The following is a 19,031-nucleotide window of genomic DNA, read 5'->3' as shown; positions in this document are numbered from 1 at the left end:
CCTGGGGAGCAAGAAGTAAGGAAAAGAAACAGCAAAGAGGATTCACGTGTTATCATTCCTTTCATTTCTGTTCCTGAAATCATTTTATGAAATAGATGAAGGGAAAATGCAGAATTTAACCTTGAAAAGATCATTAACGTGATAATAACTTTTAAGTGACTGAGTTTGTGATTCAAACTTCTCACAAATCCAGTAGTGAAGAAAAAAAGGGGGATTGTAAGTGGACTTGACTTTTTAACACTGGTTTTCTTTTTGTTCAGTCAATTGGCCATTTCTTAAGTCCCCTTCTCCATAATCATAATAGAAATCAAGTCTAAGAATTATAAGCTTATACAGACATAAACAGAGAGGGAAAGAAAAGTATAACGAGAGTTGTCAAATTAACGAAGGTACTTACAGAGGTTCCAACAACACATTATTAATTTATTTTCATCGATGATCAGGTAGAAACCAGAAGAAACATTTGTAGCTTAATAAATAATTTAATTTCTTGAATTTCTATGTAACATATAAATTTATTTTTACAGGATATATAGAGAGCATACTCATAGAGAGCAACAGACTTATGAAACGACTGTAAAACACAAATTATAATTCAAGTTTAAAATTTCTCATTTTTACACTTGTATTTGTCTATTTTCCTATTGCTAGTGAAAGCAAAACCAAATATATAATTGTAAGTATTCCAAGAAAAAGAGGAGTGCCTCCATCGCCTACACGAGTTACATACATTCCAGGTTGTACAAAATCGAAGAGGGTGGGCAGAACTAAAGGGAAACACTGGGGAAAATGCACTTTTTACTGACTGCTGAACATATCTGAGAGTGTCTGAGTTTAAAATTTGACTTGAACACCAGCAGAGGAAAATGACTAAACTCATTTTCCTATTTGGGTTCTCTCAAACTCTGAAAATGTAAAAGTTTTTACAATTCAATAGCAGATTATATGAACATATCTCCACTACTTTGGTCGAAAGAACACACTAAGGATTCTAGCTACCAGGAGCATATGTTGCAAGGAATATGGACAACTGTCCACATATCCTAACAGAAAGATGTCTTCATCCCAGTTGAGAATTAACCTAAAACACTCACATCTGATCTCCCCAAATTTAGTCTCTCATTGACTAGTAAGGATAGATCCGAATTACTTTGCCACATGTTCATGCACTATGTAATATGTAGTTTTACATTAAATTTTTTTTTTAATGACCAGCATGCCCTTTGAAATTTAAGGTTATCTGGACTATGAAGACTGAAATTTACACAACATTAATATTACATGTAAGAGTCTCAAGTTCATGTGCAGTTCTTCGGTTTCTATTCATTTAGTAGTGGAGGGAATACAGTGTAATGACTTGCCTTTGTTAGAAAGAGAATTCCTTTCGGGCTGTAGACCCTGGGGGATGCATCAATGAAGGTAGTGAATGGTAGAGAAAACAATAGTGTCTTACTTAACTTTAATGAACGATTCAGAAACATGAGTTTGTCAGTGGACTCAGAGACTAATTAGAGGAACATTTACTAAAGGGAAAAAGGAAAGTTTTCTTTTTATGTATCTTATGTGCATATAATGGAGAGATGTTTTGTGTTCTGAGCCTGGAAGGAAGAAATGATACTTGATGGAAAATTAGAGCTGAGTTCCTTCTTTTTAGTCTGGGCATTCTCTATACATGTGACTGAAGTTTGACGATGACAAAACACATAGGATTAGGATTAGGATTAAGTCATCATCATCATCATCATCCTTCTCTTTACTCAAATTTAGTCAGGTCTTATAGCTCCCTGTGACAGTACCTTAATTAACGTAGCACAAACTTTCATCTTGCTGCCCATAATGAGTAAAAAGTAAAACTTTAAATAACCACCACCTAACTTCAGTTCATTCTCAAAATTCTTCATACTACCCTAAAGTTATATCATAAATCCTGAAACTGGCATAAGCACAGTTGCTGAAAACCAAGTATATAACCAATTCTAAATCTTGGCATAAGAAAACTGGGTCCCTTTGGAAAAACACGTCAAATGGCTGTTTCTTCTACTCCTGCACTAAATTAATTCTTCTTAGTTTCGTTGTAGTAGAATGATTAGATCAACCCATAAAAAAGTTTAAAGAAATAAGGCGTCATGCCACATTGCATGATTTCACATCCCCCCACCCCCAAGTATCTTTTGAGTAAATTAAGAAATGAATAAACTATCAACTCTTACTTATTTGGGCATGAATTACTTGTCATCAATCAAAGTTTTTCCTCACTGTAAACCAATCCTCCCACAAAGCTGGGTCATGCTGGAAGAGGAATTGCCTCTGTTTGTTAAGAGAACAACAGTCATCCCCTGAATTTTCACGAATAAAGGTAAGGAATAGTAGCCACAACAGTGCTTACAAGACATGTGGTTTATCTGAATGCCAGTTTCCGAGAATACGCTCTAAATTGAAACATCGACAATTTTTTAGGTGATGGATGTCTTTGAGACTAACATCCCAGAAATCACAGTTTTGTACACATTCACAATTCTGTCTGAAATTTCAAGTGCTTCGTTATTTTCTTTAATCCTTTTTACAGACTCAAGGTGTCCTTAAACCCAAGTTTAAGGTCTGTTGTTAAGGATAATGCAAATTTAACTGTTGGTTACTTTCTTTGTTCAGAACAATAAAGTGGGAAGGGTTAGTGATAAGGCAAGGAATAGCTCTGCTTCCATTGACAAGCTGCTCCTTTTAGGGAACTCAGTTGCATTATCATGTCTTTGTAATGACTGTATATGTTGTTAAAAAAATTCTTCAGCAATAGGGAATATGTAGGTAGGATTTCTAATCCATTTAATAATATTTCACCTCTTTTAATCAACTATAACAATAGTGGGAATAATGACCAAGCAAGTTCAGATCAGGAACAATAAGGGATTTTCCACTTCCGTGTCTATGTATTCATTTAGTTCCATTCAGTCATTTTACTTGCACAGTATCAATGGTCTCCTCTGAATTTGAATAAGCTTTCTTCTGGGACTAATGATATAAACTTAAACTAAATTAAAATAAGAAAGAAATTAAGCACAAGATAAAAAAATACTTCTTAGAAAAAGGAGAACTAGGGTATCATTCCAGAATCTGAAGATAATTCACAAATGTATGAATTAATGTTTTCCTAGAAATGGTGATCTAAATTTACATAGATGGTATCTGTCAAAAGTTAATGACTATTCTAGGATAAATAAAACTTACTTGGAGTTTAGGGTCGGCTCTCAGTTATTATTTGTTCTTGTCATACAATGCTAAATAATATTGAAATAAGGAAAAAAGCAGTATTTAGGTATTTAAGTCAATAGGGTTCAAATACATATACTATGAAGAAAGTAATAAATGCAAAATGGTTGACTGAACAATCAGGGGTTCATCTATAGAACTATAGTAGGTTCAGGTGTCTGAACTCATCCTGTGTTAGATTTATTTCATAAAATTGATCTTAACTTAAATCAGCTGGCTGCATGAGATACAAATTTCTTCTCTGCCCATAGAAGACCTATGGAATGGATTACAAATTAAATAATCAAAGATTTGAGCACCAGTATAAAGGGTAGGACGCTCATAGGCAGCAAGTAGAGGTTACATTAAAGAACCAGGTGGACTTACGAATCCATAACATGTCACACTGGAGTCTGAGCAGCGAATGATGAAAAACAGGCAATACCAAACAACACACATGTCCAAGTCCAGACGCTGATTATCTCCCTCTGCTTGGCTAACATATTCACACTTTCAACTGTGTTTTTACAGCTAGAATATTCTTATCCCCCACAGTCCCCACCGAAAAAAGAGAAGGATGAAACCTAAGCACTAGGGAAAATACATTTTTCTCTCTCTTTATTGTGAATTCTAACATAACTTTTGTTAAACATAGAGCACGTAAACACATGACAGTTTCCTTCATTTGTTTTCACATGGAGCTGATAGAGGAATACTTGGGAGGAATGTTTCTAAAGCCATAGATAGCTTCTTCTTCCATTTATTTTCTAAAAATATGACAAAGCATTAGAGGAAAAAAAACTTTTAAGTTGTGAGAATATCAAATATTACCCATCAATCCCTGAATCATGCTATTCAAAGTTCTTAAATCTACACTAAAAATAGAACAAAAAATGTACTCCCAATGCAGCTAAATTAACACCTATGGATGCCTAAAATATGACTGTGGTCTGAATACTTCCTCTACATTTATTCCACACTTTCATCGTGCACTTAAAAAAAAATAAAAAAAAAAACAAAGAAATAAACCAGGCCATTGCCATGTTTACAGTTTTCTGAGCACTGGGGGAATCTGGAATCCAGTCCAATGAGGTTGACTGCCACCAGTCCCTGACAGGTGTCCATAGTACAAAGTAAACAATGGCCTTCTTGGATTCTGAAAATAAACCAATGTGCAAAGCTGACCTTAAAGTTTATGTGTCCTTGCAGCTTCAGTTCTGGTTTGTGAAAATGTGACACAGGTCCAAGGGGAGCACGGGAATAAAGAACAGATTGTAGAGAAGGACCGAGGCGAGTTGTCAGGGAAATAAGCATTTTTTTAGCTAATAAAAATCAATGCACATCCTGAAGGTCCTTTACCTTGTCACACAAATATGAGACGTTTGCATTGTTACAAAATTCTTATACTCATCTCTCATACATCTGCAATTCAGTTTTACCCTCCCCAGTGAACTCTACTGAAGTTTACATTTTTGTGTGTGTGGCCAACTCATACCTTAGTATTGTGACCAAAAGTGTAGAATTGTTTTCTCATTATATGGTGGTAGGAATAAACCAAACATACAATACTCACTACACGAGCCCACAGACGATGGCTGGAATGGAAGTTCCTATAATGAATCACTAAAGTAATGCATGAGTTCTATTATCAGTGTTTTCATCACACTGATTTTTTTTTAAAACTAAAAGTTACTTAGGTAATATTTCCCTTTAGCAATTCTGCCCTCTGCAAGTTCCTTTATGATTGATGTTTCATCATTTTCAACATGACTATGTATTAGCTGCTATGTCATTCAAACGTAAAACTAAATGGTAAGAGATGAATTTCCTGGGAGCATCAGCTTTCTGTTTCTGACAGATAGAATTATACAGTTAAAGTAAAACTAATTATTTATACAGTAAAAATTAATTATTTTAAATACCTTCTCACCTAATTTAAAAACTATTTTGTGTAAATAATGTTTATTTTGAAAATACTGATTTCTGTTGGTATTCATATGTTTGACCTCCTGAGTGCTTATATAAACACTTTGATATTAATAAGTGTTGCTTATGTTCACAAACTGAAACCAAACACTTGATTCTGAATATAGCACTGAAAATTAAATACAGTAAATTAACATTTAAATACAAAGGGACCCCATAATAAGTTTCACAGATTTGCACTGACTCTTTAGAAAATAACATTTTCTATAATACAAGGTGACAAAACATATTTGATGACACATCCTGCCCTTCCCTTTGGTTTGGAAGCCTTCAATGTAAATTTCACTTTGACTTGTGTTGATTCACCCTTTTGAGTTAACTTGCCAGGCATTTGCACATAATCTCATTTGCAGAAAATTATAGAGGGAAAAGAGGAAGTAGAATAGTAAACAAAAACAGCCACAAACACATTCATGCCTTTCCAGGAAGTGATCAAATATAGGGCTTGATTTTTTTGTTTTTTTTTGTCTTTTTGCTTTTTTTTGTTTTTGTTTCTTTTGTTGTGTGTTTTTATATATATATATGTATATATATATATATTTATATAAGGGTACATCAACTCATTTAAAAAACGGAAACAGCACACTCTCCCCCATTTTCTGCCCTTGATCTTCTCTTCTTAGCACTCTGTAGTGGTCACTGTCAAGTGACTAGCACACTTTTGGGTCTGGAGTGTATTCTGACGAGCAGTGAATTAAATGTTAAGACAGTTAGACCCCCCCGAACCCCTTCTCAGAGTTTACACATCATGCCGCCATTAGAAGGGTAGAGGTGGGGAATGAGGTGGGACAAGGAAGATATTCAGGGCTCTGATTGGCGCGGCCCTCCTATGAACAAGTGTTCTTCTCATCTTTTTTTTTTTTTTCCCAAATGGCAATGCTGGCATTCGTTGCACTGCTTTCTGAAGGCCCTCATGGCCCTGCTGATCCTAGGCAGAACCCAAGAGAGGATCCGGCGCTCCTTGTCCCATCGGATAGATTTGTCCAAGCACCCCAAGGAAATGTTAAAAGCAAAACAAAAATCAAGGAAAGGAAATAAAAACCCATTCTAAAACTAAACTAATGAAGCAAAAAAGGGTTTTCTATCTATACATAAGTCTCTTCTTTAAAAAAAGGTAAATTTACAAATTCTAATGACATATAAAACAAAGTCAAAAAATGTAATGGTAAGAGACATGGTAAAACAGGAAGACACTGATGCTACAAAGAAATTGCAAAAAACATATGTACAAGACCCTGTTTTTCCTCGTGTTCTAGAGATTGTAATGCATGTTTTTAACAGCAGCAGTCGAGGATTTAGTTCCAGGCACTGGACTGCAGACTCCACTCAGACTCCCAGGGACGGGGTGTCCCTTGCTTTTCTGTCACCATATCACACTGGATATACTGGTCTCCCTTGGCAACAGCGGCAGGATGGCACTGTTTGTGTGGGCCTCGTCTGGATTCTGCTCCCTGCTCGATTTTGTCTGTGGCCGCTGACCGTTGATGAGTGTCATAGGGATGTTACAATAGGTATGCTGATTTCCCATGGAGGTAAGAGGCAGGGTGCCGGTAGGAGGTACGTCGTATTCATAGCTTCGGTAGTAGTGTTTCTGACGCATTTGTGAATGGTAAGTGTTGTGAAAGGTGGATCGGAGATCTGGATGGGCAGTGGCTAGAGCTGTGGAGGTGGCCGCAGCCATGGAAATGGCTGAGACAGTCTGCAGCTCCCCGAAAGGCCCCTGCTCACTAACATCTAAAGCCTGCTCGTGCGTAACGGGTTCTATCCTCTTAAAAGGCATTTCATATTGTAAACGTTTCCAGAACTTAGAGTTCAGCTTGTTGCATTTTGGTCCATGCCATTTAATAACGGTCAGGAGCTTGATGGTGTGCTTGAGGGCCTCGACCTCCTGGTAGTTCATAACTCCTCGTAGCTCACTGCATTCAATTAGTATCACTTTAATTTCTCCAGTCACAAGCATGTTTCGAAGTCTGGTCTCCAGCTCAAAGATGCTCCAGCCCCTTCTGACTACGTAATTTGGGGTCATGACAATAATCAGCCGCTTGCTTTGATCTACACACCTTGCCACATCTTCAATATATGCTACAACAGAGAAGAGGGTTTATCAGAATAAGTAAATTGAACATTGGGTCCAGAAAGCCCCAGTAAATTCTCTTTCACACATTAAATGAGAATTGCTGGTTCTTTTTGCTAGGTAAACCCTTGAGAAGATGAAAATAGCCAATGATCACTTTGAACAGAGTATGGGACTTTTCTTCTCTCAAAGATAGAAATGTTTTCCCAGGTACAAATCTCTCACTTCGTTTCTTTAAATGTCAAGGCTTATAACATGAGACGCTTTATAGAATAATAGAAGTAGCTTCCTCAGGGGTATCAACACTTATTTTTCATTTGAACACATAATGCCATTTCTTTCTTGAGAAACTGAAAGATGTAGAAGAACTAAAAGTTTAAATTCTGTTTAAAAATGATGATTACACAGACGGACACAAGTATATGCACACTCTTAAATGAAAACATTAACTTACTTCCAGTTGGGATTAAATCTCTATCTGGTATAAACAACTTATATCCATAATGCTTTTCAAGCATATCAGGTAGGATTTCAAGAGCAAAGCGTTCTTCTTCCCCAGTCTCTTGATTCCACTGGTCAGGATCCACTTTGGTGTATGATAAGTATGCATCATAATCTTTATTATCTGTCAAGAACATTACAGAGTAAAGCTGAAGTCACTACTCTACAAAGAAAACAGCAGGACATGAGAACATTCACCTCATTTCATAAATATCTCCAAGTGTCCCACTTCTGGGATGCCAAAGAAAGAAGTCTTTAGTAATTTTCATTAAGAATACAATAATGCCAAGTATCGTGGAATGAATTTGGGGGTATAAAGGAGTCACTATTTTTGTTGTTATCAAGACAGTAGGAGAAAAATTAATGAAAAGAGCAATGAAATGGTAACGCTCAACATCTTTGATGCACAGATCATAGAGAATTTTGACAGCTTATAAAAGCGACATATTTGGATAGTACGTTCTTATTCTACATAAATGTACATTCACCTAATCAAAGAAAGAACACTGAAACTGGCTTGAGGAATGGTTTTTAGGTTGTGTGTGTTGTGCTGATTTTCTTTTGGGGAAAAAATAAAATGAAATTTGGAATAATCTTTCTTTGGGAGCTGGTTCTTGGATTTTAGAACTGAGTTTGGTATGCTGAATTATTATAGAAAAACATATTGTTTTCCTGATCTTCATTTACCTTACATGTAAATTATTGCCAAATTATTTTTCATCATGTTAATCAGTTTGACTATAAGAATCCAAAATTATAATATAAATGAATGAAACTTAGTTCTAAAATTTGATTTCTTTCCTCATTCTTCCCCATATTTACATGAGAACTCTACAAATATTTGTTGATTACTATTGTGCATTATTTTTATCTTAACGTAAACATCCCCAAATTCTCATTTGTTGTTTCTTAGAATAAGAAGTCATTTATCTTCTGCATAGTCTCATTCTCCAATTTCCTTTTCAGAGTGTGATATCAGGATTCATAATTCACCTCAATTCTAAATACTATCAGTATGCTGAGCCTATCAATATCAATATGCTTAGGTCTCTTTTGTGCTTCTTTCCCAATGACTGTCATTGTATTATTTGATTATTAGATCAAGTTGAATTGAAACACTCTTAAATTTCAGAACAAAATGAACTGGGCATTTGGTATAGAAAATTTAAAATCTTTGGGGTATAAAACATCAAAGATACAGGGGCATCCACGACTTGCTCTGGATGGCTTTGGGACACTCCTTTTGACTTCAAAGACACTAAAGCTCACTTCTATAACTTGTCATGGAAAACTCAAAAAACTGTTTACTTCACCTAAAGTTAACACAGGCATATAAGAAGCTAGCAATTCTACTATAGGATCCCTGGGGAAAAGAACCTTTAGCTATGGAAGATTTCTTTAAAGCACATTTCAGGTAAAAAAAAAAAAAAGTAATCATCCCTATCATATTTTGGTATTTGATATTTTCTTTATTCTTCAACCAGGATATAGTTGTACATAGTAAAAATAAAATTCAATTCTCACAAAAAATAATAATTATGTTTGTTATACCATGTCTACGCACACATGCCAGCAGTCTACAGTGGTACCATTTTGTTGATGTAAATACTTCAGTTGAGTAAGAAATCATAGAAAATAGCACATAATAAAGCTATAATATAATACCAGTTAGTATTTAATTAAAATGTCAATTTATTAGATAATCACATGCCATATCTATGAGATAAAATCTTCCCCTTTGCAATATGGGTCAGTAGCTTCCAGTTTAGTAGAAGATGTAGACAAGTCAACAATCTATTTCCAGAGGATAAATGTGTTGCAAAGAGTAGTACAGGGGTCATGGGCCAAAGGGAGGACTCTTTAAGCCAGACTGCAGATTGTAGAATGATTTCATGCATATACTACTTTCTTTCTGGGAGGTTTTCCTCTTCCAGATTTTTACAAAGTACTGTAAAGTGCTGAAGTTTGCTCAGACCTGAGATGTATAATGACTAGATTCTCATTCTTTGCTTTTTGCCTTCTGTAGGCTTAAAAAATATTTGATAACCAGATCAATATGAACAACAAAAAGAACAGAGCACTTATGACTCAGAGGAGATGTAAACAATGGTCCACCTATACTCGTAAGTTCCAGCTGGATATCACTTCTGCTTACATGACACTGTTTCTGGTTCCCCTGCCTCTTCAATGGACATCTCTCTTCCAATCCATAAATACTGTCATTTCTCAAGATGTTTTCTGTGGCCTGTTTCATTTGTCTTTCAGTCTGTTTTCCCTTAAAAATCTCCTTTCCGCCTATGACATCAACAACCACTTCTGTGTAGACGTCTCTCTAATGTAGATGTCCAATCTCGTCTTCTTTCTCATGACTCTGTAACCTGGACCCCTTAATTTGGATGCTCAGCATGTACCTCACATTTGACATGTTCACAACGAAACAAGCTTCCCATCTCAAGCTTTGTTTTCACATTTTATTTCACTTAAATTTTATTAACATAACAATCTCACATCTTTAGTCTCCAAACTTCAGAGGCATGTTCCACTTATCTCTTTGCATTACCAATAACCTCACAGCCATTCACTGGTGAAAATCCTTTGGATTCTGTTTCCATCCTAGGTGAGGCCCTACTCTCTTCTCAACTGTTATAATTATATTTTAGTGGGTCTTCCCTCTCCATTTCCTTATTCTTCTGGCCCATTCCGCATAGAATCACAAAATTTATTTTTCCAAACCTCACCACTGATTGTGTTTATGGTAGCTTGAAAAATATTTATGGCTATCCATTGTCAAAAAAACAGCAGCTAACTCTGCAGTTGTTTCCTTTGAATCTGAGTCTGATATCATTGAGTTGAAGGTGATCTCTTTTTCCATGTATTATATTATTGTGCTCACATTTTATCTTCTTTCTTTGACCACAAGATCCTTGACTCAGATATGTGACTAGGGCTTAGTAGATGCTCAAACATATCTGTTGATGAAATGAATGAATGGCCTCTCATTTGGGTATCACATGACATACCTTATGGCTAGTGTGGAGATTTTCTCAAGATTTGGGTCATTTCCTAGGAGAGATGGCTTTGGTGATACACACTCCAAGCTGCCTGGACTCCTCAAGTAATTACTAGGAGCTACAGGGTCAAAGTTTAGCAAAGTTCCTTTGGAATAATCTTGAACTGTATTTTCTCACCGTGACTCAGTTGAAGACCTCAGAGTCCTTGTAAACTTTTCTGAAAAAGTGGTTTTCATGCTGAAGCATGAATGGCAACAATTTGGAGGACTTGATAAAATACACACTGTTAGGTCCCACCTCCAGAGTTTTCAATTCAGAGCATCTGGAATAGGTCCTTAGAATTTGAATTTATAGCAAACTATCAAGTGATACTGCTGCCGGTCCAGGGACAATACTTTGAGAAATTCTGCTCTAGGACAGGGTATAGGTACCCAAAGGTCTCAAAGGCATCAAAGAACTGCAGTCAGCTGCCAGGTAATTGATCAAAGTACCACAAAACCTACACACTGCAGCCTCAGCTCCATGATGAGTGGTCTTGATACTTACAGGGCATGTGCTCTAAATAAAATAGCTGAAAATCCCCTTTCATCAAAAAGGGGATAAATTCTTACCTAGACTAATATATTCAGTAACTGTATTAAGCTTAAATGAACCTCGGGAAGAGGTGCTGTGGTCTCACTCAGTTTTCTATCTCTTTATGTCATCTGAGTGAATTTATAACATTTAAGCTAATATCTCCCAGATAAAAAGGAGTCGCTCACATGTAGGTAATTCTGGTAATAAGTCCCCTTGCAAGCATCTGCAGCAGCTTCCTCCCTCAAATCAATGGGACACATGATTGATATCTAATTCCTCTCTTTCCCCAGAGTCTATGTCAGTGCAGTATTGGGCTAGGCATTTATTTACCCACAGAAGCAAACTCCTGACTTGAAAATTACCAGACTGCAAACACCAGGCCAGATATCATGCTAATTTCAGCAATGTTTTCTGATTCAAAATCATATGGATTCTAAGGTTTCTTCTTTTTTCCCAGTTACCAGCTGAATCTGAATCTTGGGAAATATCTCTTAGATTTTTTTTTATATCTGTAAGAACATACATTGACTAATCTTAATGTGTATAAGAAACTGAAAAATTGAGATTTTTTATAATCATAGAAAAAAAATTATGCTAAGATTTTTAAAGGTAGGACTGTGATCTTTTAAATTCAACTTAAGTTTATAACCAGCTGAAAACTAGTTAGTCATAACAAGAGAGTACAACAATATATTTCTTATTCTGAACTTTATTCTCTAAATTTTATTTTCTGTAACTTAAACCTTCAACTATAATTCTATTGACTACAGAGATGGAAAACAGTTGATGTACACACCCTCTGTAATAATATTCATAAGCTCTAATATAGTCATTGGTTTACTCTTTCCATGATTTTCAAGAGATTCTGACTGTAATTTCCCACAAAAAAAGAAAAATAGGAATGAAGTCAGCAAGATGGTCAAATAAGATATCCCTTGCATGTATCCTCTCAGCTGCAGTACAGAGCCAGTCCTGCCCACCCAAGGACCCATCCAATGACTAGATAGAAGCCCTCCAAGAAACCTGGTGGGAGACATACCCAACCACACACCTGGCAATAGGTCCACCGAGTGAAGACCCGATTGTGGATCCTGAAGTGAACACTTGTCCAAGTGCTATACTACTGAACAAGATACTAGAGGCATTCCTCTCCACCCAGAGACCAGACAGGATCCATGTGAACCTGAGCTCCTGCTCACAAGCCTGTCAACCAAGAACTTCACTGCAGACCCGGCAACAGACTCAAAACCAGTTCCAGCCCAGAATGATTAGGATTCTGGAGGTAATCCCATTGGCCTGGGGAACAGACAGGAGAAGAACTTTACCTGCTAAAGTCAGTGTGTAAAGATTAGAAGAGATGTTTGCTCCTTCAAATGCAGAGACACTAATGCAGGGATACATGGATCACAAAGAATCGGGCAAATATGACATCACCAAAGGAAATTAATAAAGCGCCAGTAACCAAGCCCTAAGAAACGGAGATCTACAACTTGTCCAGCAAAGAATTAAAAATAATCATCTTAAAGGAAATCAGTGAAATAAAAAATAACACGGATAGACAATTTAACAAAATCAAAAAACAATGCATGAACAAAATGAGAATTTTATTAAAGAAACAGAAACCATAAAAAAGAATCAGACAGAAATCCTCAAGCCAGCAACTACTTTGACTGGTGAATTCTACCAAATATTTAAAGAAGAATTAATGCAATCCTCAAACTTTTCCAAGGAAAAATTGAAGAGGAGGGAACACTCTCAAACTCATTTTATGAGGCCAGCATTATCCTGATACCAAAGCCAGATAAGGACACTACAAGAAAACTATAAGCCAGTATCCCTAATGAATATAGATACAAAAAAATCACAACAAAATACTAGCAAACCAAATTCAACTGTACATTAAACAGATAATATAACATGATCAAGTGGGATTTATGGGACTTCCCTGGCAGTCCAGCGGTTAAGACTCCATGTGTACATTGTAGGGGGCATGGGTTCAGTCCCTAGCTGGGGAACTGTGATTCCACACGCTGTGTGGCATGGGCAAAAAGGAAAGCAGGATTTATTCCTGGGATGCAAGGATGGATCAACATATGCAAATCAATTCCATTTAGAATATCATCAAAAATTATAAAATACTGAAAAATAAATTTAGCCAAAGAGGTGAAAGATCTGTACATTGAAAACCAGAAGACACTGATGAAGAAACTGAAGAAGAAACAAATGGAAAGCTATCCCATGTTCATTAATCAGAATAGTTAATATTGTTAAAATGACCATACTACCCGAAACTATGTATAGATTCAATATAATCCCTATCAAAATTCCAATGGCGGGCTTCCCTGGTGACGCAGTGGTTGGGAGTCTGCCTGCCGATGCAGGGGACGCGGGTTTGTGCCCCAGTCCGGGAGGATCCCACATGCCACGGAGCGGCTGGGCCCGTGAGCCATGGCCGCTGGGCCTGCATGTCCGGAGCCTGTGCTCCGCAGCGGGAGGGGCCACAGCAGTGAGAAGCCTGCGTACCGCAAAAAAAAAATAAAAAAAAAATAAAAAAAATAAAATTCCAATGGCAATTTTAACAGAAATATAAAAAAACTCTAAAATTCATATGGAATCAAAAAAGACCCTGAATAGCCAAAGCAATATTGAGAGAGAAGAGCCCAGCTGGAGGCATCACACTTCCTGATTGCAGACTATACTGCAAAGCTATAGTAATCAAAACAGTATGGTGCTGACATAAAAACAGACACATAGACCAATGGAACAAAATCAAGAGCCCAGAAATAGACCCACATATATGTGGTCAGTTGATATTTGACAAGGGGGCCAAGAATACTCAATGTGGAAAGGATAATCTTTTTAATAAATGGTGTTGGGAAAACTGTCTATCCACATGCAAAAGAATAAAGTTGGGCCCCTATTTCACACCATTCACAAATTTTAATCTGAAATGGATTAAAGACTTAAATGTAATACTTGAAACCATAAAACTCCTAGGAGAAAACATAAGGAAAAACTCCTTAACATTAGTTTTGGCAATAATTCTTTGGCTATGACACAAAAAGCACAAGCAACAAAAGCAAAACTAAACAAGTGTGACTATATCAAAGTAAAAAGCTTCTGCACAGCAAAAGAAACAGTCAATAAATAAAAAGGCAAGTTACAGAATGGGAGAAAATATTTGCACACCATATATTAGATAAGGGGAGGGTTAATATCTAAAATATATAAGGAACTCATACAACTCAATAGCAAAAAGACATGTAGGACATACAATGGCCAAAAGGTGTATAAAAAGATGTTCAACATCACTAATCATCAAGAAGTGCAAATCAAAACCACAATGAGACCTCACCTCATACTTCTTAGGATGGCTATTATCAAAAAGACAAGGTAACAACTGTTGGCAAGGATGTAGAGAAAACAGAACCCTTCTGCCCTGTTGGTGGGGATGTAAGTTGGTGCAGCCACTATGTAAAACAGCATGGAGATTCCTCATAAAATTAAAAATAGAAGTATCATATGATCCAGCAATCCCACTTCTGGGTATATATCCGAAGGAAACGAAACCACTCTCTCAAAGAGATATCTGTACCCCAGTGTTCACTGCAGAATTATTCACAACAGCCAAGACATGGAAACCACCTAAGTGTCCATCAACAGATGAATGGATAAAGAAAATGTGTATATGTGTGTGTGTATACGTATATATAAAAATACATACACACACAGTAGAATATTATTTAGTAGAATATTATTCAGCCATAAAAATGAAGGAAACCTTCCATTTTATTTAGATGGACCTTGAGGTCATTACGCTTAAGTGAAACAAGTCAGACAGAGAAAGACAAATACTGCATGATTTCACTTACAATACGGACTGAAAAAGCTGAATTCATAGAAACAGAGAGCAGAATGGTGGTTTGTCAAGGGCTGGGGGCAGGGGAAAGGGGGAGATGTTGGTCAAAGTAAATGAACTTCCTGCTATAAGAAAAATAATTTCTAGGGATACATACACAGCTTGGTGAATATGGTTAACAATACTGTATTATATACTTGAGAGTTGCAGAGAATAGATCTTAGAAATCATTACGTGAGGTGATGGATATGTTAAGTAACATTATTGTGGCAATCATTTCACAATATATATGTGTATCAAATCATCACACTGTATACCTTAAACTTACACAATGTTACATGTCAATTATATCTGAATAAAGCTGGGGGGAGAAAGAAAAACAAACAAACCAAAAACACCAAACCTAACCAATTAATTAGTTGCTTTGTTACTTTAAGTGAAACAATTAGTCCAGTAGAATTTTCTCCTTCAATTTACCGAATGAACTACTATGTTTTATAAAAAGATATGTTTGAGGGGGAAAACGTTTAGACTCTGGAGAGTTAAGAAATAAAAATATGAATTAAAAATATTATTAAGAAATCTTGAAGAGAGAAGGAAAATATAGAACTGTGTAACAGGAATAAAAAAAAAGTGGTTGGAAAAATGATAAATATTTTCCTCTTTGACATATGAGAGGATATTAGTCAATTCTCTTTAAAAGGATTGAGAAGCCAAAGGATCCATGGATTTTTTAGAACAATAGAGCTTTTAAGAAAATGTAGACTGAAGACTCCCTTATCAAGATGAAGGTGGTGGCTATATTGGATGTGGGCTAGGAAAGAGATTTACTGACAATATAAATGGCTTGGGATTGACATTCAGGTCTTTGGGAGTTCTTAACCTTTAAACGCCTATTGAATGGTTGTCAGACGTTATTGGCAGGTGGCCACTTCTTTTTTTAAATTTACTTTCAAATATTTATAAGTCACATATGTGAAATTGACTAGTGACAGAGGCCATTATTCAGCAAATGGATTACCAAAAGGAGACCCGGGTAGGGCCCAATGATGAACGGTGTATTTCATTTTAAAAGGCGATTTTCTATGTTTGCATGTAGTATATTAGCACAGAATTATGCGATCATTAAAAACTAGCATTGACATAATCTCAATAAATAAGAGTTTAAAAAAAATTAAGTCATTTCTTTCTTGTATTTCAGATTTGCCTTCATATGCTTTTTTATATTTCCAACTAATAATTTTTCAATTAAAAACTCTGCAGAAATAGATGATAGATCTTTGAATAAAAAACATTAAGCATTGCCTTCCCTGGTGGCGCAGTGGTTGAGAGTCCGCCTGCCGGTGCAGGGGACGCGGGTTTGTGCCCCGGTCCGGGAGGATCCCACGTGCCGCAGAGCGGCTGGGCCCGTGAGCCGTGGCCGCTGGGCCTGCGCGTCCGGAGCCTGTGCTCCGCAGCGGGAGAGGCCGCAGCAGTGAGAGGCCCGCGTACCGCAAACAAAACAAAACAAAACATTAAGCATATATTAATATTTTGATTTTGTGATTATTGAATGTCACTGTATTAATAAATTCCACTTTTCATGTCAATTCAGCCATGGTGGCATCTGACAATTATACTCGAAAATAAAGCTGATTGAGTTTTACACTTTGAAAATTTAACAATATTGTTCTAGTTTACATGTTTTACTACTTGGTACTTTTCTGGACTATTTGAATCCATAGGAACTCAAAAAAGAGGTCCTTCTGCTCTCATAAATAAATAAATGTGATAAGGAATCTTGAATTCATAATGCTCTACAAGTTGTAAGTATTCACTAGTAAGTGCTCGTTACTCAAAGTGAAAAGGGCTGCAAAAATGATGTGCCTGAAGTACCATTTTAGTAAAGATGAAGGAGAAAATAACTAGACCTTGGGATTAAGAGGGGAATCTTTGTAAGTTAGGGGGATATATGAATTGTATATGAGACAGAGAAAGAGAAGGGAGGGAGAAGAGACAGGAAAGAAGGAAGAAAGGAAGGAAGGAAGGAAGAAAGGACTACCTTTATACAAGCATTTAAGCAAAAGTGGAAGGGAAACCCCAGTCAGAGGTATGGAGGGGCAAAGAATTCTGGTTGTTGTGATAACTGTATTTTTTTTTGTAATTATTCCAGCAAAGATGGTAGGATATTATGTTAGTGTATGTTCAGCTCTAGAGACAGTAGGTTGCCTTTATGAGGATGGTCAGCTAGCATTTAATTAGAATAAGGCAACACTCTAGAGCCACTACAAACACTTCAACTATCTTTATTTCTGATCAAAAGTAGATGCTTCATTAATTAGCACAATGGATGTTAGAAATAAAGTTTCATTGCTAAAATTAGTGGCTTTTTACCAAGTACAGTAGATCTTGGAAATGGACCCTCCATGTTGAAATCAGTGCTACTCGAGACATATGCAAAGGAAATCATAAATAAAACGAAAAGACAACCTACAGAATGGGAGAAAATATTTGCAAATGATGTAGCCGACAAGGGATTAATTTCCAAAATATACAAACAGCTCATAATCAAAAAAACAACCCAATCAAAAAATGGGCAGAAGATGTAAATAGACATTTCTTCAAAGACAACATGCAGGTGGCCAAAAGGCACATGAAAAAGTGCTCAACATCACTAATTATTAGAGAAATGCAAACCAAAACTATGAGGTACCACCTCCCATCTGTCAGAATGGCCATCATTAAAAATTCTACAAATAATAAATGCTAGAGAGGGTGTGGAGAAAAAGGAACCCTCCTACACTGTTGGTGGGAATGTAGTACAGCTATATAGAGAACACTATGGAGGTTCTTTAAAAAACTAAAAATAGAGTTGCCATATGATCCAGCAACCCCACTCCTGGGCATATATCCAGAGAAAACTCTAACTCAAAAAGATACATGCACCCCAATGTCCATTGCAGCACTATTTACAATAGCCAAGACATGGAAGCAACCTAAATGTCCATTGACAGATGAATGGATAAGGAAGATGTGGCACACGCGCACACACACACACACACACACACACACACACACACACACACACACAGTGGAATATTACTCAGCCATAAAAAGAACGAAATAATGCCATTTGCAGCAACATGGAAGGACCTAGAGATTAGCATACTAAATGAAGTCAGAGAAAGACAAATATCATATGATACTGCTTATATGTGGAATCTAAAAAAAATGATACAAACGAACTTAATTACAAAACAGAAATAGAGCCACAGACATAGAAAACAAACTTATGGTTATCAAAGAGTAAAGGGGGGGGAGGAATAAATTAGGAGTTTGGGATTTACATATACACACTACTATGTATAAAATAAATAAACAACACGGATTTACTATGTAGCACAGGGAACTATACTCAATATTTTGTAATAACCTATAAGGGAAAAGAATCTGAAAAAGAATTTTATTTATTTATAACTGAATCACTTTGCTCTATACCTGAAACGAACACAACATTGTAAATCAACTATTCTTCAATTAAAAAAAGACATATGGATAACATAACATCATTTAGAGACACATCCCACCCCTCAAGTATCTAGTGGGATCAGTGGCCTGCCTCCTTAGGGAAACTGTTTCAGGCTTGATTCCAAATGGTCCTCTGTCCTGATGAAGAATTTTTTTTTCATAAGTTCAAATTTATTTCAGAAAGAATGTAAAAAGTTACATGTAATAGAAAAGATGGTAAATATTAGAGAAATTTTTGAAAAAATGTAAGTATAAACATCTCGAATCATAACAC

At 36.3% G+C, this 19,031-nt stretch overlaps 1 protein-coding gene across 6 annotated transcripts in view; it reads right to left on the bottom strand.

Moving 5' to 3' along the window:
- Positions 1-3,113: 3,113 nt before the first annotated feature.
- The window catches only part of IL1RAPL1 (interleukin 1 receptor accessory protein like 1), a 1,345,156-nt gene continuing 1,329,238 nt past the window's right edge, over positions 3,114-19,031 (bottom strand). For all 6 annotated transcript variants that reach the window (XM_079910445.1, XM_079910444.1, XM_079910446.1 and 3 more), the window contains 2 exons: positions 7,758-7,928; positions 3,114-7,311 (listed from right to left, as the gene is read on the bottom strand). In XM_079910445.1, coding sequence (XP_079766571.1) covers positions 6,593-7,311; positions 7,758-7,928 — 890 coding nt within the window. In that variant the 3' untranslated portion in view covers positions 3,114-6,592. The remainder of the gene's footprint in view (positions 7,312-7,757; positions 7,929-19,031) is intronic.

The sequence above is a fragment of the Stenella coeruleoalba genome, assembly GCF_951394435.1.
Source record: "Stenella coeruleoalba genome assembly, chromosome: X".
In the NCBI taxonomy this organism is placed as follows: Eukaryota; Metazoa; Chordata; class Mammalia; order Artiodactyla; family Delphinidae; genus Stenella; species Stenella coeruleoalba.
Note: the sequence above shows the minus strand (reverse complement) of the source record. Positions and strands in the feature narration are given on the sequence as shown.